General features: G+C 41.2%; 1 protein-coding gene across 3 annotated transcripts in view; it reads right to left on the bottom strand.

Annotated features, from left to right (window-relative positions):
• The window catches only part of AKAP6 (A-kinase anchoring protein 6), a 405099-nt gene that overhangs the window by 250104 nt on the left and 128826 nt on the right, over positions 1 to 26169 (bottom strand). For all 3 annotated transcript variants that reach the window (XM_073348987.2, XM_078853347.1, XM_078853346.1), the window contains exons 3-4: positions 7444 to 7695; positions 1418 to 3220 (exon numbers count right to left, since the gene is read on the bottom strand). In XM_073348987.2, coding sequence (XP_073205088.1) covers positions 1418 to 3220; positions 7444 to 7695 — 2055 coding nt within the window. The remainder of the gene's footprint in view (positions 1 to 1417; positions 3221 to 7443; positions 7696 to 26169) is intronic.

Raw genomic sequence — 26169 nt, 5'->3', positions numbered from 1 at the left:
TATTGTTGAAATGAGAGAGAGAGGGTGGGGGGAGAGAGAGACCGACCACAGAAAGGTGACGTAATGACTGAGGAGGTGGGAGCCTAGAGTGGAGGCTCTTGCTGAACCACAGCAGGGGAATGCAGCTGCCCTGAACTCTGAGACCACCAGCAGCCTGGAAGGAAATCCTATCTCCTTCAGATCTGAGTGTTCGAGAGGGACGATAACATTGGCTTGGGTACAGTAAGGTGGTGATACATGGGAAAACTTGTTTGGAGCAGCGGAAATAATAATGTTATCTCTGTGCTAAGCAGAGCAGGGACAACATCGGTGGGAAGAAAATCACTTCAGGGAAGATAATACACTACAGGATAAAACAGAACATGTTACTACAAAGGATATAGCAAAAATCAGGAAACCTCCTCTCTCCTCTCCCCTCCTCCCCCATCTTTGAACCAGAGACACTGAATTAAAAATTGGCAGTGTACATGAAGTGCCACTTCATTCAAACATCACTGAGATGAGTGTGTATGCAATTAATTACCATCCAACTTGCTTTTCCTATGTCTAGTTTATTTTGCATTACATCCAAAAGTGGCATGTAAATGTACCTGAATCTTAGAAGTGTTAAAAGCTCTATTGACAAAATGATTCTATGCCAAGCTTGAAAGCACCAACTGAGGTAATTAGTGTTTTCTAGTATTGGTGACCAGATGGACATGACCTACAATATGAATCCTTACTAGAGCTGTGCAAATAATGGATTTTTTCAATTCGGAGCCGAACTGGGGTGGGGGGAATCTTGAACAATTCTAACTGAAATTTTTAAAAGAATAGGCAAATCAAAAAAAAAATTTAAAAAATATTTTGTATCAACTGAAACATTTCCAGTTGACTCAACAATTTGGGAGGGTATTCAACTGATTTTCAGTCAAACTAAATGTTTCAGTTTATTCTATATGCACTTCCTTCCCTTCCCTTCCCAAGTTTTTCATTTTGATTAGGCAGTTTCAGGCTCTTTTCACTGTATGAGCATGCTTGTGCATGTTTTAATTGGCCTGATTTGAAATTGAGACACTGTTCTGAATCAAAGAGTTGAAATGAATAATTTCAACGCTTTTGAAATTTTTTTCCCCGCAATCAAAGCTATTATTCAAATTTGACCCAAATTCAGCTAACAGTTTCATGGCTTTAAAAATATATTTTTTTTTGTCAAAAAACAATTAGTCAAAAAAATTTGTCCCAGATCTATTCATTACAGTGGTCACTGTTGGTTTTTTAATGAATAAAAGTTCTAAGTATATCAAAGGAGATGTCATAAAATAGTAAGAGATTTATCATAAAAAAAATAAAACAAAGCCCCTTTATTTATATACGGTCATACCACTTGTGAAGAACTGACACATGAGAACACAGTTAATGTTAGCATCTGCCTTACCTCAATTTTTTCCCATATAGTTTCATAATTGTCTTGGTGTTGTATATCTTGCATCAATTGTTGAATTAAAGCTGATCTATTTGAGGCAGAGCTCTCATTTTTCTCAGAGGACTCAATCACTACAGGCTTTCCTGACTTGTCTTCTATGTATTTTTTAATGCAAGATGCAGGCACACAAAGCTCTTCATCTGAAAGAATGTCACTCAGAGGCCCAGATTCAATGCTGTCACCCAAAGAAGATACTATGTCACTTGAAGAGCTTGGTGAAACCCTACCCATTTTTTTGTGCTTCCTTTTAATTTGATATGTTGGATACATCTCAGAATCTGAGTTCATTTCTGACAGCTCCCAGTCATCAATGTTTTGAATGGTTTCTCCTCTGGGTTTCTGTGGCAGTAGTTTTGTTAAATTTTCTAACTTCAAAGCCAATACTTCAGTCTGTTTGAGGTGTGATGGAAGTGCTAAATATTCATCAGAACCATACCAGGCCTCAACAACTTTATCATTTGTATTATCATAATTTGGTGATGATAGGTAACTCTTCTTGCTCCTATTTCTTGGGAGAACAGGTGACGAGGAGATAACAGGTCCTGAGTCAGTTGATGATGCACTTTCTTGGCTATGAGTTGGTGAACTAGATTGTTCATTTTTACTTTGGGACTGGCCATTCGGTTCTCTCTGATTACAGGTATCTGATGATGTGGAAACAGAATCTGTTTTTGTACCTCCCACAGATTGAGAGTTACAGGAAGGAATTCCATTTTGTAGAGCTGAACTCCCTTTTTTATTCACCTGCTTTGCTGAAGCTGTGTTAGATATACCCACAGGTGTCCTGCATGATGTCACCTTCTCAGGAGTATCATGTGATTTTTTGTGCCTTGGCTTTTCTTTCCAAATGTAACAATTAGACTTACCTAGACTTATGGAACTTTCCTTAAAGTGATTGTTTATTGTGTACTCAAGGCTTCTATCACCTATTTTATGTAAGCAATCATATGACTGACTGACAGCAGATAGACTGTTAGTGTAAGATGACTGTAAAGCCAAGCAAAGCTTGGACCTGTCTGGTGGATCTAATAATGAGGGTGTACTTCTACTCATTTCAGTCTTTAAACTAAGAGAGACAGGTTTTTTGGCATCACTGACTTCCATATCATCTTTAAACACTTCTTCTTTTAAAAACAGACCTCTTTTTGGCAATGTAGGCTGTGTGGGCGAATCCTCATTGTAGTTAAAGCAGTCTCTTATTGACCTCTTGGGAGTTGAGTTTTCACAGTGTGGATGCTGTTTGCTTTTTGCACCAAGATTGTGCAATGGACTGTATTCGTGTTTCTTGAAACTGGAAACTGGTTTTCTGTCAGCTGATAAGATGCCATCTTCAGTGCAAGATCCTGTACAGAGAGATGACTTCCCAGAAGGAGAAAACAGTGAAAGCTCAGGTGATGTTTTGCTGTCTTTGCTTTCTCCCTTTTGTTCTGTTGAAAGAGGTAAATGGGTTTCTTTCACATTAATGGCTTCATTGCACTTGGAAACCATGGAATCAGTTGCTACTGCAAGTAATCCTACACTTTTGATAAGCTCTGGAAAGTCTTTTTCCATCTCACTGTAGTTCCAAGACTCAAGCGGTTTTGCATTAGTTTGACTGGAGGTCATGTCACCCAGGGCACCAAGCAAATCCTCACTAGGGCTGTAGTCAGACAGTTCAAATGCAGTAATACCACAATCCAGGGACAAGTAATTTTGAGAGCACTTGATAGTTAACTGTCCTGAGTCATCCACTTCAGTTAAAGAGTCAAGACGATCCTGAAACAAAATAAAAAATAAAGACCATTTAAAAAGGGATTTCAGTTTTACTACTATTAATAACTATTCACTAGTGAATTCTTAAATCCAGCACACTAAAGGTCACAAATCCAACCAGTGGCAATGTATTCTTATACACAATCTAGAAAAGCAGTTGTTACTGAACTGCCACAGAGCTTCGTACAGTACATTGTGAGTGAACTGTTCTACAATATTTGGGAATAAAAGCACAGTGGAATGGCCAAGTGTTAATCTGCACATAGAAATGTTTAACTCATACATGATGTCACCCTGCAGAGTACTGCAAATTGTAACTATCCTGAAGAGAAACTGCTCACCATTGTCATGGTATGGGTGTGATTGTTATTGTGTTTGCAACTAAAAATCAAAATCTCTGTTATACTCATCCTCAGAGAAACCAATGCAAGAGGGACCCTGAAACTCCACAAGAGGGACCTCATAGAATCTCCCAGTACTAGTCACCTTGAACGGGAGGGGATTCGTGGGGTCAGAGTGGGCAGGGGGTAGAAAGTATCTGCGTCCAAGCCTGGTGAAATCTGTGATTGCTGAAACCCATGGATACAGAAATATCCACATAAGAGTGCTGCTCCTCCAAGTCAGTCCACAGGCCTCCTACTGATTGTCAGCATGGGTCTTTCAGACGCCAACTTGCCATTGGCGGAGTTTCCCACATTTGCACAGTAGCAGCTGCTGACTGCACCTAGCTTCATGCAGCATTAACTTCTGTTGACTATCCACTGGGATATCCACAAGGTTAGCTGAGGACAGTACCGTAGACACAGCCACAGCTTCTGTTCACAATATCCTTCTTCAACACCCTCCAGTCACAATCCCCTAAATATCAGTCTTCCCATTCTCAGAAGCTGACGGAGCAATCCTGCTAGAGCACTAAGATTTTAAGCATCGAGACAAATTTGTGTATAAAAGAGTATTTAAGAGGGTTCTCAGACTTAAGTGGAGCAGGCAAAAAAAGGAAATATTTTAGAATTCCAGAAGCAGCCTGACATACCAGCAGTCACAACAAAAATTACATTTGCTTTACAGTTTGCTATTTCCACATTGTTTTATAACTAATTTAGGGTTCCAGCATCTAGGCAGGAGTCAGCTATCTCCCAATTTCAATGTATATATTCAAATTTGAATATTTGACTAAATACCTCAAAATCATAGGTCCAAATTCTGTTCTCATTTACCCTACTCTATATCAGTTGAAGTCCACTATTTAGATCAGTAGAGATGATAAATCACTCCAGCTAGGTAAAACGACAAACAAACTAAAAAACCGTGAAAGCAAACATTTGCTCAAGTGCTGGCATTAGAGTGCAACATACTGTTTAACACACACCATCCTGTCTCCGCCTCACAGCAAAGCTATTTCAACAAATGACCCCCACTAATAGTCCAAACAGCTGCAGTCTCAACAAAAAAGTAGCCTCATGGTTTGCCTCCTACCTTGAGTGCTGCACAATACTAGTTTTGGAGTCCCCCTCATCAGTAAGGACAGAATGATTTAATCATTACATTGTTAGGTCCACAACCAATAACGCTTGTGTTAGCCAAAAAATAAAAACTAAAATAATAAAAAACCCTTAAAAACCTTCAAGTTAAAATGTTCTTTGTAGAAAGCTGGTTTGGAAGATTTTAATCTGTAACCTAAATCTGTGGACTTTTCTTAAAGTCTTTTATTGCATGCATTCCAGTCATGTGAAGGGCCAATTCAGTGACTGGTAAGTCATGAAACTGATGTGTCTGCATTATTCATGAACAATGTTGCATAAAGTCATTAAAATATGTCTGAAGAGGAGGTCAAAAAAACAATATTAACTAGCTTACAATGTATACAGCAACCGCTGAAAACATACTCAAATTGTTAGGGTGGGAAATAGGTATCATGCTTGTGTGGCTCCATGCTATCATTAGTACAGCCCTGCAAGTCTGCGGATATGCGCTTTACATCTGTGGATGTGGATATCCACTTGATATCCGGGGATGCGGATATCTGCAGACCATGTTTGCAGATCAGATGCAGATACAAATTTTGTATCTACACAGGGCTCTAATCATTAGTCATCCATTTTATTAAGCAATGTTTAATTTTTAGTTTTAAAAAACAGCAAATCACTGCAATTTAAAACATTTTGCCTTTCTTTACAACCGATCAGCAATAAGAATCTAAGGTCGAGCAATATAGAACAAATAATTTCTTAATGGGATACCATTAACCTGGAAATCCCATTCCACTCTGTAAAATTAGTACGGACTATTGTTACATGCAATCCTTATCGTACTGACAGAAATCACAGAAATAATTTATTCTTCTCTATTCTCTTATTTATTTACTTGTCTTACGGATTTGATAGCACTTTAGGTATAGTAAGGTCACTGTTTTGTTGATGGTTAGTTGCACTCCTGTCTCGTTATGGAAGTACTGACTAGGATGGCCACTGCCCAGATAGAGGCCACTGCCCCTTTAAAAGTCTCATTCAGGCCCCCCTCAAGCTCAGTCTAGGCAAACACAATAAGTGGCTTTCGTAAAGCCCAAATTTATGTAGTAAGATCACAGAGCTGGTTTGTTGCAACCAAACCCTTGGTGGATCTATTTACAGTCCTGAATCATCTCTCCCTGGGTAGGTGGGAAGAGTCCTAAGCATCCCAAAGGCCCCTTCTGGCTACTCGGGTTGCAGCCTCTTCTCTAAGGAGAAAAATCTTCCCCTCAGCCAGGCCCTTTCTTTATGAGGGGGCAGTTTCTATAGCAGATGTAATCAGATCCAGTTGGGGCACTTCCTGCTTCTTAGTGCCTGAATTAAATCCTTCCTTAGGCCTTGAGATTGTAGTTACAGAAACCCTTACCACACTCAAGCCTTAGCATCATGGCTTCACTCCCATTCACTCCTCTGGGGGTGCTCATGGGCACGCCTTTCCTTAGAACTTGCAAGAAAGTGTTCAAAGCTGAAACTGAATCTGAAGTAGCAGCACGTATGTGTTCAGGCAGGAAGGGCCGGGGGTCAGGGGAGAGAAGGTGGCCCTGGACATGTTTGATGGTTTTGATTTCAGGACCCCCCTCCTCTGTTGCAAAGGCTTTTAATATACATCAGCCAGAGAGTAGAGAAACTTTTAAAATTTTTAAGAAATATGTTCATACTCTATCAGAAACTTGTGTTATTTGAAATTAATCCATTTAATACATTATAAGTCCAAAATACACATAAGTCCAAAAGGGACCACTATGATCAACTAGTTTGACCTCCTGCATAACACAGGCCATAGAATTTCATTGCATAAAGCCCATAACTTTTTTTTCTTTTGGAGCTAGAGTATATCTTTTAGAAAAACATCTAATCCTCATTTTAGGGCTTCAAGTGATGGAGAATCCATCACATCTCTTGCTAAGTTGTTCAGATGGTTAATTACCCTCACTATTAAAACTGTGCGCCTTATTTCTATTTCAAAAACATTTGAGCTGACAAGGTCTCTTTAAATCAATTTAGTAACCATACTTACTGAGCAAAAGGCAATCCAGTTAAATGCATCTATATTAATAAGCCTATTAAATTGGTACAAACTTTGCATGCATTAGAGGAAAGTGAGACTGGAGTTGGTCTGCAGGGATGTTGCTAACACAAATGGCAGTTTGTAGGCTACACTTTCAAAAAGGAACTTGAACCTGGCCTGTGAAACTGTGGGTAAAAGTTTTCCATGCCTAAGGTTTGTGACTACAAAGACAAATTCCACGTTTTGATTTACACATGCAAATGAACTTTTCACACACAGATCTAGAGTTGAGCCTGAGCTCATAAAGTTTTGATTTGGATACGAACTTCTAAATTACACGGTGACTAGATCAGGTGTTTGGGGTCAAAAGCACCTCTGCACCAATCTGAGTGTATCTGTGGGGAAAATGTTAGGGTCATGGGAAATATTGCCCGCTATTTTAAAGGATATTTTTTGAAAAGTTGGTCCTATGATCTTACACTTATTTTAATCTGGTTCAACCACAATGGATGTCAGCTGAAGAAATTTAAGATGAGAACACCTATTCAATTAGCCTGAAATATATTTGGCTGCACTGGCAATCATTTGAACTGCAAGTGCAAACCACCCTAGCAATTTTTAAACTAGTAGCTCAGTAGATGAGTTTAAATTCTCTAATATGACTAGGGATTAATGTTCCAAAAGTAAATGACTGCATTTAGTTCTCATACCTCTTTTGTCTCCTCAGAAAACGCTTGCAGAATATCAGTCTGCCTGGTGTAGTTTCCATTGGCATCCTGTAGTCCCTGTAGGATGCGTTCCCTCAGAACCAGAACAGAAACACGTAGCTGGTGCCAGAGTAGCTGCACTGTATGTATATCGACTATCACATTGACGGAGTAAGACAGAAGCTTCAGGGAAAACTCAGTCTCTAACAGAGCATGAATTTGTTCAACGTGATCAGATATATCTTCACAGATATCCTGTAAGAGAAAAGAAAAATATATCTTTAGCTACAGGCATAGGCCCTATAAGGATCATCTCTACTTTTTGGCTAATGCAGAAAATGTGATTTTAGATAGGGAGAATAATGTAATTAATACATACAGGGTTCTCTATTTATTTTTTATTTATAGCAATGCTACAACAACTGAACAAGCAGCTGTCCTATTTGGCAGGAGTGTTCACTGAGTACAGAGATAGCATACAATAAGCAAGGATGGCACAACAAGATCATATGAATCATAGATAGAAAAACAGCACCATAGAGATGTCATCCTAAACCATAGCAATTGCAATGAAAGTGGTAAGATCAACCCAATTGATCTCTATTCTTGATATTTTTTTAAAAAATCAGAATGTAAAGAATTTGATTTGTGCCATTCCCAACAAAATAGGTATAGACAGAGTTGCCATTTTAAATCAGTAAGAATCTAGATATATACACACTGTTTTGTGCAGCAGAGAAAGGGTTAAGTCATAAGCAAGCTGGTCAGGGATATTAATGTGGGTAGAAGACATCCTATGATGTCCAATTAAAGATTTATCCTTTTGCTTACTGGAACAACTTCCAGTAAATTATACAGCACAATGGATTTCATTGACTCTAAACTACAGATTAATGGCACATTCATTGTGAAAGACCCATTTAGAGTTTATCTGGACTAGGATTTAAAGGTGCATTGTCAGAATGTGGCAAGCAAAAAGGCTAATGTAGACAAATCAGTGAGTACTCTTAACATAAGCAATGTTGAACTCCTTGGCTAACCTGAGTTATGAGTATGCATTGCCGGGTCTGGACTTTTCGAACAGGTTAGTTAGCTTCTAATATCATGCCTTTAAATCCTGTCAAGATAAATCCAAACTTGAGAGTTAGGATTCAGAAGGATGTAGGTAAAATTACACAATCATAATCAAACACAGGATTGGTTTGGTCTGAAATGCTTGCAAGGTGAGTGTGGTAGGGAGCTGTCAAACCAGCCCACATGGACAGGGCCAAAAGAATGTGAGCCAAGAGACTGCCAGTGTTTTCAGTTGCAGGCAGCTTGGTGATCACACACAGTGATATCCAGTACAATTTACTGTAGCTTTTTAGGGATGGAGTGTACTTGCTAGATGCGGAGGCTGACACTTGGCTAAGGGACCTTAAGGATTGGACTGGGGAGGAAATAGATACCAGGTTGTGTGGGTGGAGGTGATTGCTGAGGCCTCCAAAGGGCAGTATCTTATGCAGATAAGGGCTAAAAGAACCAGCTCCCAGAGGTAAATGAGACCTGGGATTTTAGTTTGTGGATCTTGTGCCTGTAAGGGGAGACCTGATATCTTCATAGACTAAGGATCCCTCACACCCACCCACCCATGTGCATGAGTGGAAGGTTAGAGGACTCAGAAGTGAGCTGGAGTCTTGGGGGGTAGGCAGAACGGTGTATCCCAAATTATTGGTTCTACAGTGGGAGTCCTGTAAACCTGCACTTGACTCAGTTAAACGCCTGGTATGTGAGATGGTGGGGATATACCGCCCTTACCCAGTGTTAATTAAGTTACAGTCTGCTGCTTAAAATCCATTCCAGTCTGTCTTTCATTCAACTGTGTGTTCTAAGCAAATTAGATTAAGAAACATCCCAATTTTTGCAGCATGTCAGACTTGCAACTAATCAAAACCGTTGTCTTGAGACCTGATATTTATTTTGGTCTTCATTAATATTTTTGTTTAATAGTAGCATAATGATGTAAGTTGCAAAGCAGAGCCTTTCTGCACTGACAGTATGTAAAATCTTCTGTATCAGTTTAGATCTGATGTTTATAATTCAAAGTAAAGCTAACTTTATGATGGTGTTAGGTGCACAGGGAAATAATGTGGGCACTATTTAAAACATAATTTTTAGTAACTTAACATTAATAAATGAGACCAAATTCTCTTGAACTATCTTAAAAATTGCTTTAAGTAGTAATCAATAGCTCAGAATTAGCTAGGGGGACCAGACAGCAAGTGTGAAAAATTGGGACGGTGATGGGGTGGTAATAGGAGCCTATATAAAAAAATAGGCCCAAAAATCGGGACTGTCCTTATAAAATCGGGACATCTGGTCAACCTAGTATTAGCCCTTGAGAAACAATTAAGGTTAGAATACTGTCAACAGCAACTTGAACTATGTTATTGCAATAGCTGGCTCAGGCCTAAATAAAACCTCTTATGGGAAATACCCACAGAAAGGCCAGAGATTAGCATAAGGCCTCCTGGAGTTTCAAGGAGCATGGTATCTTGGGGTGGGGATAATATCTGTTCTACTTTGTGCTCAGCCATCTTGTTCTATCAACTGGCAACCATATTCACGACAGTACAAAACAAATAGATTGATTGACTATATTGGGAGTTGCAAGTGTTCAGAATCTCTGAAAACTGGGTTGAATATTTCCACTTTGGCAAAATAAATGCCCTGCTACTGTACCACTGCAATGCCAAAAATCACTAAAAACTTAAGGGCTGGTCCAAAACCAAGACTCCCAGTGAATTAATAGGCTAATCCAAAACTTCTGTGTTAGGTCTCGTCTACATATACATTTGCATCAGTTTAACTCAAGGTATGTTTTCAAACCAATTTAATTAATTTGGTGCAAGTTTGCAGGTACATACTCTGAACTTTTTCATGCAGATAAGGCATATTGGTTTCAATTTAAGGTGTGGTTTAAATTGATGTAGTTAAACTCATAGGTGCTGGAACTCGGGGTACTGCCACACCCTCTGGCTTGAAGTGGTTTCCATTATATACAGGGTTTACAGTTTGGTCTAATGGCTCTCAGCACCCCCACTTTACAAATTGTTCCAGCACCCTGGTTAAACTTATGCAAAATCTTGTAGAGATACTTTTATTGCATTATATATCATGCTTGTTTGGATAAGTTCAAGTCAATTAGGAACTGATTTATGCTAAACCTAAGTAAGCTACTTTTAACCAAAATGAGTGTCCACACAGTCTTTACACTAGTTTAACTAAACTGGTTTCAAATTATACCTTAAATTAAGCAGTGCAAGTTTCTCAGTGTGATCAGCCCTTATTAGCATTTAAGAGTGGTTTAATTTGGATTTAGGCCTGTCTACAAGAGAAAGTTGCACAGATTTAAATAGATATTTTTAAAGCAACGTACATTTGGTTTACATACGGCTCATTCTGGTTTCATTTACATATGGCTCATTGGTTCCCAATCAACTTAAGCTAAACTGAAATAAGAGTGTCCACACGGGAGTTTGCATCAGTTTATCTGAACTGATTTAAATGCAAACTTTAGGTTAAACCCATGCAATTTTGTGATATAGACAAGCCCTTAATTTAATCCAGTAAAAAAATAGATTAAACTAAACCAAAGGCACTTTTAAACTGAAATAAGAGCATCCATACAGGAATTTGCACCTGCAGTGTATCTTACTTGGTTTAAAATACAAAATTTAAGTAAAACCAGTGAATGTAGATAAGGTCTTAGAGTCCATCCATTAATGCTATACACCATATTAAGAGGAATAAAATAGCCTAAGTGATACCATCTAAATAGCTACTTGAGGCTACACCAAAATACTATTAATTTACATTACCAAATTACTATTGGAATGCCCAATTGGAAAGCATGATTACACTTTATTCAGAGTTTTAAAAGGATATTAAAGAATACTCAGTGTATTTATTTATATGAATTCCCATACATGTCCCTGAATAACTGGTTAGTTGACGTTTTCTTCTATTTTACTATAAGACAATTTAAATGATAGCAGGACTTCATACATTAGAATTGTAAATATGTGTGTAGCTTGACTTCAGTTGGACTACTCATGTGCATAAAGTTAAGCATGTGTGTTTGCACAATCATTTCCCTAGATCTATGTAAATCTGTGATGGGGTAGACTAGGTCCAGAGGCCCCATGCTGGAGGCCTCGTGGCCCTGCCTCACCCCACCCCAGAAAAGAGCAGAGGAGAAGTCCTCCAGGCATCCTAGAATGGCTGCAGGGAAAGCAGCCAATCAGAGGCCAGGAGGGCCATATAAAAAGAAGTAGCAGAGACAGAGCAGTCAGTTGCTACCTGGAAGAGAGAGGACTGGGTTTCTGGCTGGCTAGAAGAGCAGCAGGACCATGAACGACTCAGTGAGGGCAGGGCCGAGCCCAGAGAGGGCTGCTGAAGACCAGTGGAGCTAAGAAGGAGCTCCTGTCTGTTTGCAGGGACCAAGCGAGGACTGAGCCCAGAACCTAGCCAGACCAAGTGAGGGTACTGTGATGGGCCCTGTTGGACTGTTTTAGAAAGCAGTGTCTCCAGGAAGGAAGCCTTAGTGGAAGGTAAAGACTGTATACCCTGGAAGAGGTTTGTTTGTTCTCCACCTACAGCGTATGTGACTTGGCCAGAGGGCTGAGTCACTGAGGACTTGCCGAAGAAACCATCGAACCAGGGAGGACGGTGAGCTCCAGAGGTGGGTGCCATCCTGTTCCAAGAACTAAGAAACAGCAGGCTCACACCCAACCAAAAGGGGGCGCTTGTGAGAGGCAGGTGCCAACCCCATTACAAAAATCTGTATCTCAATATGTACATACATATAATGTGAATTTTGTAATATAGTTAGGAATTTGTAAAACAGCAGAGAAGTGATACTCAGAGCATGTAACATAAATGTAACTTGGATGCATCCTTTCAACTGAAATTCCTGTGTGCTATTATGAAGCAGAATGAAATTAAAGCAACTCTTACACCTACTGTATAGCAAAATAAGAAAATATAAAAAGCAGTCCAGGAACAGTAAAAAATCTGACAACATAGATCTGCATCAAGTCCCTTCTTGTTCTGGACAGTAATTGAACTCCTTTACACATTCCCAAATAGCATTCTCCAAAGTGTGCCACATCATGTCAGTGACTGCTGACGCACCCTCGGCACACAGTAGTGGCATGAGCTGGTCTAACAACATGCTTCTCCTTCTACGCCAACATAGCCTTCCTCCATCACTGGACCCCAGCTGCCAACCTTAAGGCCACTAGGACATCTGCTTATGTGAATAAGAAAAACAATCCTGTGCCCACCGATCCACACCACTGCCTCCATGGTTGGTCTGACATCATCTGGAATGGAATCACAAAACATTAATAGCAACTGACCACCTGAGGTTGCACACCATATTGTATGCTTCCAAATGCCAATGCCCAATTGTCAGAATTGCCTGTGCTCCTGTACTGCGCTGCACCACTGCTCTTGTGGCCCCTGAGAATGACTGAGAACCAAATTCCATAGGGCAGAACCAAGCTCCCAGCCTTTCCAGGAGATAACAAATGCTGCCCAGTTTCGTTGACCAATACAGATTTAATACCCCTGTGTCATAAATATAAAGGGAAGGGTAACAACCTTCCTGTATACAGTACTATAAAATCCCCCCTGGCCAGAGGCACAATATCCTTTTACCTGTAAAGGGTTAAGAAGCTCAGGTAACCTGGCTGGAACATGAGCAAAAGGACCAATAAGGGGACAAGATACTTTCAGATCTTGGGGTGGGTGGAGGGGAGGCTTTGGTCTGTCTGTTCTGTGTGCTTGCCAGAGAGAGATCAAGAAAGCAAGCAATCCAACTCCATTAGAATTAGTAAGTACTAGCAAGGAAATGCGTTAGTTTACTTTTGTTTTGGCTTGTGATTTTCTCTGTGCTGAGAGGAAGGTGTATTCCTGGTTTTTTTTTTGTAACTTTAAAGTTTTTGCCCAGTGGGAAATCCTCTGTGTTTTAAATCTGATTGCCCTGTGAGATTAGCTTCCCTTCTAATTTTACAGAGGTGCTTCTTTTACCTTTTTTCCTTCTAATAAAGTTCTGTTTCTTTTAAGAGCTTGATTGATTTCTCTATTGTACTAAGATCCAGGGGTTTGGGTCCGTGATCACTTTGTAACCAGTTGGTTAAGATATTCTTCTCAAGCCTCCCCAGGGAAAGGGGTATAAGGGCTTAGGGGGATATTTTGGGGGAATAGGAACTTCAAGTGGTCCTTCCCCTGATTCTTTGTAAATCACTTGGTGGTGGCAGCATACCCTCCAAGGCAAAGAGTTTGTGCCTTGGGGAAGTTTTACCCTAAGCTGGTAGAAATAAGCTTAGGGGGTCTTTCATGCAGGTCCCCATATCTGTACCCTAGAGTTCAGAGTGGGGAGGGAACTCTGACACCCTGCTTGCCCCTTGTGGTGTACATCACCCAGTTCCAATCCCTCCCCCTTCCCCACACCACCACCACCACCTTTGTCAGTTGACAGGTTGCCCGCAACCCCGAGTTCTGCAGCACCTGCTGCTTTGTAATGGGCCATTTGGTGACCAGCCTTTCTGCTCCTGTAATTGCATTAATTTGTTAAGACTTGTCCCATAGCTCTGCCATGCTACATCGCTAACCATCCTACCCCCAAGTTCCATGTAGCTAGTGAATTTCACCCAGGTTCTTGGCTGGCTCCTGATGCCAGCTTCTGAAACCTGACATGTAAAAGTGAGGCCAGGCATCTGCTATACCAGTATAAACCCAGGAAAAGTAATAGAGTAATGGATATTATCCTGGAGCCTATTTGAGGTCCAAGCTTTAGGAGATAAACCTGCAAGTTATGTGCAGACCATTGTGTGAAGGGCCCTGCTACCCCGCCTTCAACTGATTCCCATGTTGTGGTTGTTTTGTTAAACCATGTAGCCTGATTTTTAGAGTGTTTTGCTTGACCACATTTTACATACCCCATCCACACCCATGACTTGTAGGGGTTTTGTTTGACTGTGTATTATTTATGGTCCCCATCAACAGAATCCTAAACCCACAGAAATGTGCCCCCATCTACTTTATTAAGGCACTGCCAAATGAGGAACCTTAACATCTCCAGCTGAACTGGAAATCGTGCCCTTGCCAACCTGTGGGCGGCACTTGATTTAACCCCTATGCCGGTTTCCCCTGGGACCCTTTCTGTACCGCTGTAGCACGAACATGCTGCATACGCCCCAAAACGTAATCCATAAACATGCCTGCACTGATGGATGTATACACCTTTCCAAAACCTGCACCCAATGGCACCTGCAGTTGTTGCTGCTCTGACACACCGTTGCATCAGTGTTGCCCATGCAGCTTGTAATCAGTTGGGAGGAACGAACACCAGTGCTCTGGGTGAATCTGAACACTTTGGAAACCCTGAATGCTGTGAAGACTACCTTAGAAACAGCAGTCTTAACCACTTGCATGAAAATTCCTGCTGACTGAAGTAGAAGTTTGGTTCCCTTGGAATCCCCCAAGCCATGAACCTGAGGGGGTGGGGAGAGCTGCCATTGGTAATGAAACAGGAAAAAAAACCTGGGGCCCATCTGCCCCTGGCCTAGCACCAGCCCCACTACCCCTGACTGCCACTAACTCCCACAACCCCACTACATATGCCCTGGGCAGCCTTTGAATTCATCCCCCCATTTCCTAATCCCTAATCGAATCATCACAGTTCAATTGTGTGCGCAGCACGGGGTGGGGGAGGATTTGCTGTGTCCCTTCTCCTCCTACCTATACCCCATGCCAATATGTTTCTTAGAGCTGACTAACCAGGTAACTCTCCCTCTCCCTTTTTGTTCTGCTTCCACAAGGAGCCCCCACCCCTTTCCCTTGCCCTTAGTGGCAGGGGAAGGAAGGGGGGAGGACCACTCCCTGTCCTTGTGTCCCTTCCTGGGGAGTGAATGAAACTGCATGCTGCCTTGCTAGCCATGCTCCCCGCCCCGTGGAGCTACTCTCCCTCCTGCCTGCTTCACCCTGACCTGGCCAGAGGAAGGGAGAAATTGCTCCCCTTTCTTACTGTTTTGTTTCCACGTGGAAGACTTACATTTGCTTTGAGAGCAGTCAAAAAAATCAAACTCTCTTTAAAACTAAGCTACAGACTATCCAGAGCACAGCCACAGCCAAATGATACATGTACGAACAAGATAACTTAACTCAATCTACTTCCTCCCCGCCCCCCCGTGTATCAACAAACGCCTATTTCAAGGACAGTGAGAGATTCTGGAGCATCACCGATCTGATTGCTCATTACCATGTAAATATGACAAAGGAACAGGGACATTTTACTATAATGAAATACTTAGTAGTGTCTAGAATGTAGAGAGTATAGTAGCAATTCCAAAATTATCCAAGTAGTGGCAACAATTTCTTTACAACAGTCAATACTTGGATGCAGCAGTAATTTGAGGAAACTCAAGAACTGTATTTAGCACAATGAATCAAAAGGTTTAGCACCTTCTGTAGTGCTTTATGCAGCTTCAAGAAGACACTGAAATGTCACCAATAAATTATACATTAAGAATGTGAACAGGTCATTCATTTTCAGGAGACAATCAAGGTCTGTTGTCTTGCCCCGCTGAGACAGCAGGAGATAAAATGAGGATTTACAAAGATTATTCAAGTTCTAGTGGCACTTTTGCACAGTGAAGATACTGTATGGATCCACAAGAATAGGAACTCGCTTACTAAATTTTCAGATACAATTTACAAATGCTGCCGGGGAGACATGAAGGTTAAGAGGAAATTCTGACTATTGCAAGTGAAGTGCTATAAAAAAGGAATGTTTCAGAAGTCACGGCAAACAACAGGACTCCAGATATTTAAACCATTACAATTTCTCCATGTCTCAGACAACTCATTTGTATAGAACTATTATGGGTGAGAGGACACCTTTCTGAGCCACAATAATGGCAGTGCTCCCATGTTGTTGTGTGTATGTGGTGGTGGTGCATATCGGGGGGAGTAATGTGCTACAATCCTTTACACAGCACAATATGCTCCTCAAACACATACTTCTTCGCATCCAGACAGTTCCATTGGCTAGCATGTTGGGGACAGAGCCATGGCCTCACCCCTTCTTGTGTATGGGGAGGTGCAAGGCACAGAGCCCCTTCTCTTGCTCTCTACCCAAAGCCAAATTTTAGTGCATCTAATGTGGCCTCACAAGCGTTCTTACTCTTCCTACCCACTTATGTAGCCGCATTATATTAGGGCACAATCTAGTTCAAAATATTGAGAGTGAGACAGATACAGAGTGGTGTTATGTATGTTATTACTAATGTTCTTTGGGAAGAGAGAAATACCAGGAGAGAGTATCTAATCGCCATGGTGAATGGCACACCAAAAATTGATAGGTAGATTAGATAAAATGTATATTCTTTTATAACAATACTTTTGATTTGTCTGCTGACTTCTCCCCCACAATTTCCACATTTCCATATAGATTGCAATGATACACAACCTCCAAATGAAAACACAGAACCAAACACAAACACAATTTCATGTCAAGAGCTTTATAACTCTGATTTCTCAATGCACAATTTTTAAAAGGACTTTTTTAACCAATTAAAAGTAACTGATGTATTCATAAGTGAGTGTTAAGGTAAGGGTTTTGTTTTCAATTCACAAACTGTACCGTAGAATCATTTTCTATGGAATTTCTCAGGGCACAAGGGTTGTATCCATTAGACTGCCAGCTGCCCATTTCACTCAGTCTTGCAGACAGCTGACCTTGTAATTCACAGCTGTTACCATCTATCAGCTAGGCCACAGCCCTTCATGCTAACTAAAATAGCTTGCAATGCAAACACTGCTGCAAACAAAGATAGTGTGCACAAACAAACCTTCAGGTTTATTAGACTCTAGGGTTTGTTAAGAAGTTTTAAACAAACATTTTTTCACTGTAGCATTCCTGTGCCTACAGATATACATGGGGTTGTTAAGATGTATGTGATATCTAGTGAAAGACTAAATGTTCCAGTGTTAACAACAGTGACAGAAGCAACTGAACTGTGGTTTTATGTTCTTTGATCTCACAGTGAAACCTCAGCGAGAGAAATCAGATATTCTTCATTTAGCTTAGCTTACATGCAAAACAAATTCATGATTTAAGAAACTAACAATCTTAACTTATACAAATATTTTAAATTCCTTAGATGACAGAGATTCCAACCTACACATCAAATTCCATTTAGAAAAAATGCATATCTGCCAAAGAAATAACAGATTTTTTTAAAATTACTTGAAAATTAGGGGTTAAACTCACTACCTATACTGCAGAGTCATGTGCTTCTAAAGTATAATACAAATAAAGTGTTTCTTCACTATACAAATGGTGTTTGTACATACTTAATAGCTATTTGTATGGGACTGTTCCTCAAAGATATATTTTGAATCCTTAAGAAAAACTGTTTACCATCTCTTCCGGTCTCAAGTGAGCATGTGCATACTCTATAATATTATACTGAAGATAATATCTTTTTCTTCTCTTGTGGATTATGTTTGGTAAAGTCCTTGAAAAATTGTAAAACTGAGAAAAGATTACTCATTCGATGATATGTTTTTCGTTTAGTGCACACAGTAATTGTAGCCAGAGGAAATAACCACACAGCACAAAGTCCAGAGCTTGAGTAAGCAGGTGTAATTCCCATGGAAGTCTCTGGGCCAAATTCTGCTGTAACGTAAATTGAGATGCAAATTAAACATCAGGCGCAAGTTAGTCAGAAAATGATGGTAACTGGTAAAGTACTGTAACTTGTACCAATGTGGCATGTAGGGGCCATGGAAAATTAGTGCAATTTACAGTTTCAGGTGTGCAACTGTAGGTGTGGCAGGAAAGCAACTACCAGGAGGTTTCAGAGTTGTAAGAATATGGGTCTTCCATTGAAAACACTGAGAACTTTGATAATAACTTCTCTGGGAGGAAGACTGGGCCAAAAAATGACACCTCTGCCCACTATGTCTGTGCTACATCCCTTCATTTGTGTGTAAATTACACTTTTTTGCACAATGAAAGCTACATCTGCACATTATGCTACTTTATCACACTTGCACTTGTTTGACAAACTTACAGCCAACATGTAATTCTGAGACCACCGTTTACATCATTGCAAAGTCTGACCCTTCCAGTATACACACTATGAATTTTGACCATTGAATTAAGAATTTTGATTATTGCTAGGATTCTCAAACACTTTCATAGAAGCTGGCAAGGCTATTTATCTGACAAATGTGTGTTTTCCCTGGAGAAAAATGTATCACTCTTTACAAACTGCCTTGATTTTGGAAGAATTACTTCAGTAGAAATTGTCAGATATGTTAGAAGGTTAGTTGTGCTGGCAGACTGGCAAGAACAGATCATTCCTTTTATCTTATGCAAACTTGCTGGTGCACAGAGCTTTAAAATATACAGCATTATGAAGCCAAACACAAAGGTCCTGCCATAAGAACAAAATTCATGTTGATCTGAAACTGTGGTGGTGTTTTTTTAAATGTAATACATTTGAGCAGTTTATTGATGTCTAATGTGGCATTCTGCTATTTAAATAGGTTTATATTTATTACTTGAAAACTCATTGTTTCAAAGCTGAAAAGATGGCAAAGATGATCATTTGAATCTCAACAAGATGGAATGTTTGGCTTTAGAATGCCCCATATTCAGCCAGGCACAAAAATGTTCAGACATTTCTCTCATTGAAGGTTTCAGGACACAACACATGCTCAGGAATTAACAATGAAATGTGTTAAGTAATTTTACTTTGGGTACCTTAACACATACCCACATTCATTTAAATGCTATAGTTTTCTAAATATTTGAAAATGGTACTTGTACACAAAATATTACAAGCTGCATAGAAAAAGAAAGAGATAATACAAATATTCCATGCTTTCCAAAAAATTGCTTTGAATACCACTGTATGGCACAAATACACTAAACTTAAGTTTTTAGAAAAGGGCAAGAAGAGAACCATGGAAATTGTGTGCCTGCTTTTAGCACCTTGTCATGGTGTCAGCAATTTGACACAATCTGTCTGGGTCAAGAACATCGATCTTCCTAGCAGTCTGCTTGTCTGAAAATCATTCAAACAGGCAACATTGGAATGTTTTGCATACAGCCATGTTACAAGTACAGAGGCAAGTACCAAATACACAAAACAAGTATATTTCAAGACTTGCATTCATCCTTGGACTCTGATAGCAATTTTATTGTCTCGCACTACCCATGTAGTATCGTCACTTGGAAAATGAGAACTGATGATGATGATGTGGCTTTAAAGTCATCATACATTATTTATCTACCACACTGAAATGCAAGAGCAAGGACCAGTTCAAATAGTCTTCAAATATTGTATAGATGCCTTCACACGACACTTTACTCTTCTGTAAAAATGCAAGTACTTCCTGAATCACTACAAATACCTTTTTAATTTTTGTAACCCTGCCTAACTTTTCCTTGCTCACTGCACTCCAAACAGTTGATGAGAGCAGCAAACAGCATTCTCTATACATTCAAGCCTTTAATACATTGAAAGAAATAAATTTGTGAGGGAGCAAATGGAACAAACCCAAAAAATGTGACAAACCTGTAAGAGGTATAAAATATGACTTGCATCTAAGAAAAGTTTAGTACATCTGCTACTGGTTTGGCCAGAACTAGGCTCCTTTTGGTGTAGGCAGGTAGAGTTGTTGATTGTCCAGGAGGGTCCTGATTCAAGTCCTAACTACCTTGACATGCAGGACACACACAAAGGTACTCCAGCTATTATATGGGGAACTCTGCAGCAATGGATTAGGTCTACTGTTGTGTGGGGCTACCAACAGGCAGACACAACCTCACTCACCCCCACATCAGATTTAATCTGAAGAACTTTAAAAGTATGCTCAGGGGATAGGTGACAGGTTGAACTAGTCTGTGGAATAACTATAAATAGAATAACTATAAGTAGAAAGTCGGCACCTCTGCAAAGGGAAACAGATTATCATCATTTTCTGTTAGGGATCAAGGTCCACAGGCCTCTTTGGAGCTGCCACTCAACTGTCATCAGAATTAGGACCTGAACTCCTACAGAGGAATCCTGGGAGCTGATTGGCGGAATCCTGGGGGTCCTGATTGGTTCACAGCTCCTATTGAAATGCAGCACAGGAACAGGAAGCAGTCCATAGCTGGTGGCTATCCAGGCAGAACTGGGTTAACTTGCTTCGGGCTGCTTCTCCAGCAATAACTGATCATGCTGCTGATCTTCTGGTAACCTGACCCTGCTTGCCTCCTGACACCCAGTTTGCCCTGTGGCCTCCTGGTATCGGACCCAGTATGACTCCCAACCTCTAACTGCTAGGTCAGACCACCCATGTCCCAGTCATGACAATTTGCATGGACCACATAGGCCACAGAAGCGGTCCCGGAGCCAGCAGAATGGACCTGGCTAACCCTTCAGGAGCACCAGACACACTCGAATTGGCCACCTGCCTTCAAGGGACAACTGACCCCTGCAGGCCCATTTCATCCAGCTGAGCCTGGAGAACCAGCTATTACAGGACCAAGTCACAGAGTTGCATGCCAAAAATGCCACACTCCAGGCATGGTTCAGGCAGCCCTGTTCCCTGAGGCAGCTGCCAGAACTGTTTGATGGCAATTGCCAGAAATTCCGGGGTTTCATAAACCAGTGCTGCCTCCTGTTCATGAGGCGCCCTCAGTTCAATACTATTGATCGTGCAAAGTTGAGCCTGGTCAACCACCTGCTGTCCTGGGAAGCCATAGACGGGGCTTCCCCTTCTTGGAGCGTGACAGCCCAGTACTGTCTTCCTCCAAGGCAGTATTTGATTATCTGCACTGAACTTGAAAAGCGGAGGCTGCCCTAAGGAAGCACTAACAGGGGCAGGGAACTGTAGCCTCCTATGCCACGCCATTCAGCCACCTTACATCCGAGACAGACTGGAACAAGCCAGCACAGATGTAATGGTTCCAGTGGGGCCTGCAAGAAGATATTAAAGACAAGTTAGCTAGGGAGAGATGCCCATGAGTCTGGATGTTCTCATGGATGTTGCTGTCCATTTAGATAAATGGTTACAGGAACAAAGAGAGGAAAAAATGGGGGTCTTGCAACTTTCCAATCCAGGGTGACCCTTTCACCCATGCCTCCTGCTGAGCCAGTTTAGGTAGATGTGGGCGAGTAGAGGGCTCACCCCTATAGAAAAGGAACGATGATGCCAATACCATCTCTTTTTCTGCTGCAATTATTCGGGTCGCTCCAGTTCTGTATGCCCAATACAACCAACAAAGAATCAGGGAAAAGAGCTCCCCCACATTTAAGTCTTGACTGGAACACATCTGGAGCCCCACCCCAGGCCTCCCCACTTGCAGGTGCCAGTCCATTTTCACATACCTGGCACATCCCTGCAAAATCTCATCCCACCAACCCTCAGGCATAGCTGACAATCCGCTCATTTGGTGGCAAGCACAGGAAGTCTGTTTCCCACCAGAGTTTTGTAGACAGCACTGTTGGGGACCGCATCTTTACCTCAAGAGGCTCAGATGGTGGCAGCTATCCAGACAGAACCTTCTACTGAAGCTACATCTGAACTTCCTTCAAAATAGCAAATAGCAACTGATATTTTTGAAAAGAAGAATGTGGAAACTCTACCTCCACACGAGGACTATGACTGCCTCAGAGCTGCAGCCAGAAGCAAAAATATCCTTTGGATGAATTTATGCCATGTCAGAACCAAGAGTACCTCCAGGAGAACCTGGCCCAAGGGTTTATTTGCAAGTTGTTCTCGCCAGCTGGGAGTCCACATGTCTTTTCTCTGCTTACCATCCCTAGTCTAATGGCCAAATGGAAAGAGCCAATCAAATTCTTTAGCAGTATCTGTGACATTCATTGAGCAGTATCTGGTCTTCATTTCTGCCTTATGCAGAATTTTCCTACAACCACACAGACAATGTGTCTACAGGTCAAAGCCCCCTTTTTTTCTTTAAAACCAACAACGGGTACGACCCAGAATTCCACCCACAATTACTTGTGTCCTCTCCCAATCCAGCCACCTCAGAAATGAAAGAGTAGATTCACTGTGCCCAGGAAGAAATGACAGGACACTTGGAAAATCTAAGAGCAGACTATAAATGGCATGCAGGCCAGCATTAACAGAAAGGCCCAGCCTACTCAGTGGGACAAATGGTATGGCTCTCCACAAAGTATCTCCACACAGACAAACCTATTCACAGGCTGGACTTTCAATTCCTTGGCCCTTTTAAGACCCTGCAGCAGGTTAATCCAGTCACCTTTGAACTACAACTGTCCTGCTCTCTGAAGATTCACCCAGTGTTTCATGTATCACTTTTGAAACCCTGCATAGAAAACCTTTTTCCTCACAGGACCCAGACACCTCCTCTACTGGTACAGGGCCATGAGGAATATGTGGTTCACAAAATCCTGGATTCTAAATATAAGTGTGGTGGGCTATGGTATCTTGTTGACTCTTAGGGATATGGCCTTGAGGAGTGCATCTGGGAACTCGTGGAAAATATACATGCCCCCACACTTGTGCAAGTGTTCCATAGATATTACCCCAAAAAGCCTGGTTCCATGTTGCCCTGAGGGCACTCCTTGGGGAGGGAGTGATATCAGAGTCTGCAGGTCTTGAACAAAGATCCACAGGGCTTTGGTGGGCCCCGGCGCCCAGACTGTAGCTCCATTGTCCCTGCTCCACCCATGCTCCATCCACCCCCACTCGGCCTCTTTCCCCCAAGGCCCCGCCCGCTACTTGCACAGAGGGGAGGGGGTGGACAGCAGCAAGCGTGGGAGAGGGGTTGAGAGGAGCGAGTGGTGGGCAGGGCCTGGGGGCGGAGTGCAGGCAGAGCTGAGGGACGGGGCCACGGTCTGGGTGCCAGGGCCCCTTCTAAGTGTGGGCCCGGCATCATTGTAAACCCGGTACTGCACAGGGCTCTTTGGATCTAGTAAGTTTCAACCTGTCACCCAGTGACCTGCTAACTGAACTCTGACTGAGGATCACAGCCCTGGGAACGAACTGGTGGAATACTTGGAGCCCTGACTGGTTCACAGTTCCTACAGAAATGCAGCACAGAAACAAGAAGCTGTCCCTGCAGCTGGGTTTACTCTGCTTAGGACTGCTTCCCCAGCAATGCCTGCTCCAACTGTCTGCTACTGGTCTCCTGGGATCTTGACCCTGCCTGCCTCCTGACATCTGACTCCCGGTTTGCCCTCTGGCCTGCCTGAGACTCTGATCTTCTTGTATCTAACCGCCCTGACTCCCGACCTCCGCTCTAACCACTCAGTCAGATTGCCCATGTCCCAGCCATGGCATTCGCAGATCTTTCTGTACAGTTTCAGATTGCAAAAATGGAAGCCACTGTGACCTGTGTTTTTGTAAGACTAATGATATTAGTTTTTAGGGTGACAACCGAAAACATTTAGGATATAACAGCTTTGCGCTGACTCTTTATATTAATTTTCTAACTCTACATAACTCAGGTATAAAGTACCTTTATTTTGTGATTTTGAGATATGGCAGCACCTCAAGCCTCTTCGTGGGACTGGTGGGGATTAAAGAAAATCACGATATGGTTTGGCCTTGTAAACTCATGTTTAAATGCTCTAAAATTAAGCTATTTTAATCTTCAACTGAAAACTACAGTGACTGCATCCTTCTTCATCTACCTGTGCTTCCCCAGAAATAGTCATCTAATTCAGATGCTGTAAACTAGAGTCAGTCAAAAGTTTCAGCTGTTTTAAGCAGTCCTGCTGAGGTTCATGAAAGGAACTTTGTTGTGTCCAAGGAAGAACAAAAGGGTAAATGTGCAAAAGAATTCCTCACAAAAGGAGATCCCAGTGTAGATAGAAGTATGTAATGGTTTCTTTACTCTATGGGTTCATAGATAATGATCAGTTAAAATGGAGTAACTTTTAAAAAGGTTCTATTGCGCCCAAAATTAGACTTCCGTATCTCAGTGGAGGGCTAAGATGACTTGGGACATTTCTGATCTACCTGTCTCAACTATCCGTTATTATTGCAGAGCTGACACTTGTACAGTGGGAAGTTTAGTGAGGTCTGAGTGTGATTCTATTTGAAAAAGTGGGAGTGTGGGAGAAATGAGTTAAGGTTTTTGTTTTCAAATAAAGAGACATGTCCTTGAGAAAGTGATTCTACATTATATTTCTGTCCAATTGGAAAATTTTTGGAAGAGCAGAGTAAAAAAGCATTGAAAGTGTGCAAATAGGGTACAGTGAAACTAACTTAGCTCAAACGAAAGTGTATTCCAGTTCTGCCTGAATTTAGCATTGAGTAAGGAGTACTTGAGTTTAACAATTTTAAACAACTATTAAAAGAAGTAGAATTATTTACTTATTTTATTTGATTATTAATAACTTTTTCTGATGTTTCTTATTTCACTTCAAATATCATCCCTAATATTTAGGTACGATTGTATAATATGCTAACTAGAGTCATGGATACTGGTCATCATTCAGTGAACCCTAATCAACGTTCAGTCTTCCAGCCGAAGTCAGTGGGAGTTTTGCCATTAATTTCAACTCCAGCATGATTGGCCATATGCTATCAATTTGAAAATAAGACCACTAGTTCTAACATAACACTTTTCTGAGGAAAGCCAATTGTAGCAACCCTGGCTATATGACCGTGGAATCTAGGTCAGGAGTCAAAGAATTACATCCTTGGGGGATTTTGTACTTTTTTCCCCACTCCATGTATTCAATGCATTTTAAATTTTAAAAGACTTATTATTCAGGACATTTTCTAACTAAATAGCCATTTTAATGGTCTGCAGAAAAAGAAAATCAAAGGTTTGAATAGTTCTCGTCTCCTGATATGCAGCATTTTGAATACTATATGCTCATTCATTTTTATGCTCTGTGTGCTCCAGAAGCAAGTGGAAAATTCGGGAAGGGGGGGACTGAAAGGAGGAGGGTTTTAAAAATAAAACTTTTTGTTGAACTTTCAAAGATAAATACACAGATTTCAAATGCTTTGCATGGATCCTCTCTCAGCAGGGTATCACTTTGATGAGGCTCGTGCTAGGATGACGCATTAAAGGAAGAACTTCTTGAAGCAGCACTGAACATACATCAGGTATATATTATACCTAACTACAATACATTTTTTTCTTTGTCCTTGTGATGCTGTATGGAATCTGGGGGACACTTGAGGATACTATGAATATCAATAATGTAAAATTACAATGAGTTGTGCCAGATATGCCATGTAAAGTATAGGCAAAAATGTTATAATTTGCTAAGTATGATAATCTAATTTATGTGTTTGTATCACCTTTGTATTATAAATTACATGTATGGTATGTCTGTAGCTCCAAACTTTTGCTGTGCCTCTGGGTGACACACCCAGACTGATTGGCATTAGCAATGCCTAGCCTGCTTGACAACCCATTCAGGGACATCAACTATACAAATGACTCATTGAGAGAAGGCAAGGGATACACCTTATGACTCAGCAAGGCATGCAGGAGCATGCCTATGGACAGAACTCTATGGCTTCCAGGCCATGTGCTGGGCAGCTTGTGTTTGGAACAAAGGAAATCAAGCTGCATGGCAAAAGGCAGTTGCACCTTCTCCATTTTGTCTTCATTCTTGCTTCTCACCTCTGGAACGCAATAAAGGGGGCTGCGTGATTTCTTTTTTTGCT

Source organism: Lepidochelys kempii, chromosome 6 (genome assembly GCF_965140285.1).
Source record: "Lepidochelys kempii isolate rLepKem1 chromosome 6, rLepKem1.hap1, whole genome shotgun sequence".
NCBI classification, from domain to species: Eukaryota; Metazoa; Chordata; order Testudines; family Cheloniidae; genus Lepidochelys; species Lepidochelys kempii.
The sequence above is the reverse complement of the archived record's forward strand: the minus strand, read 5'-3'. Positions and strand labels throughout refer to the sequence as shown.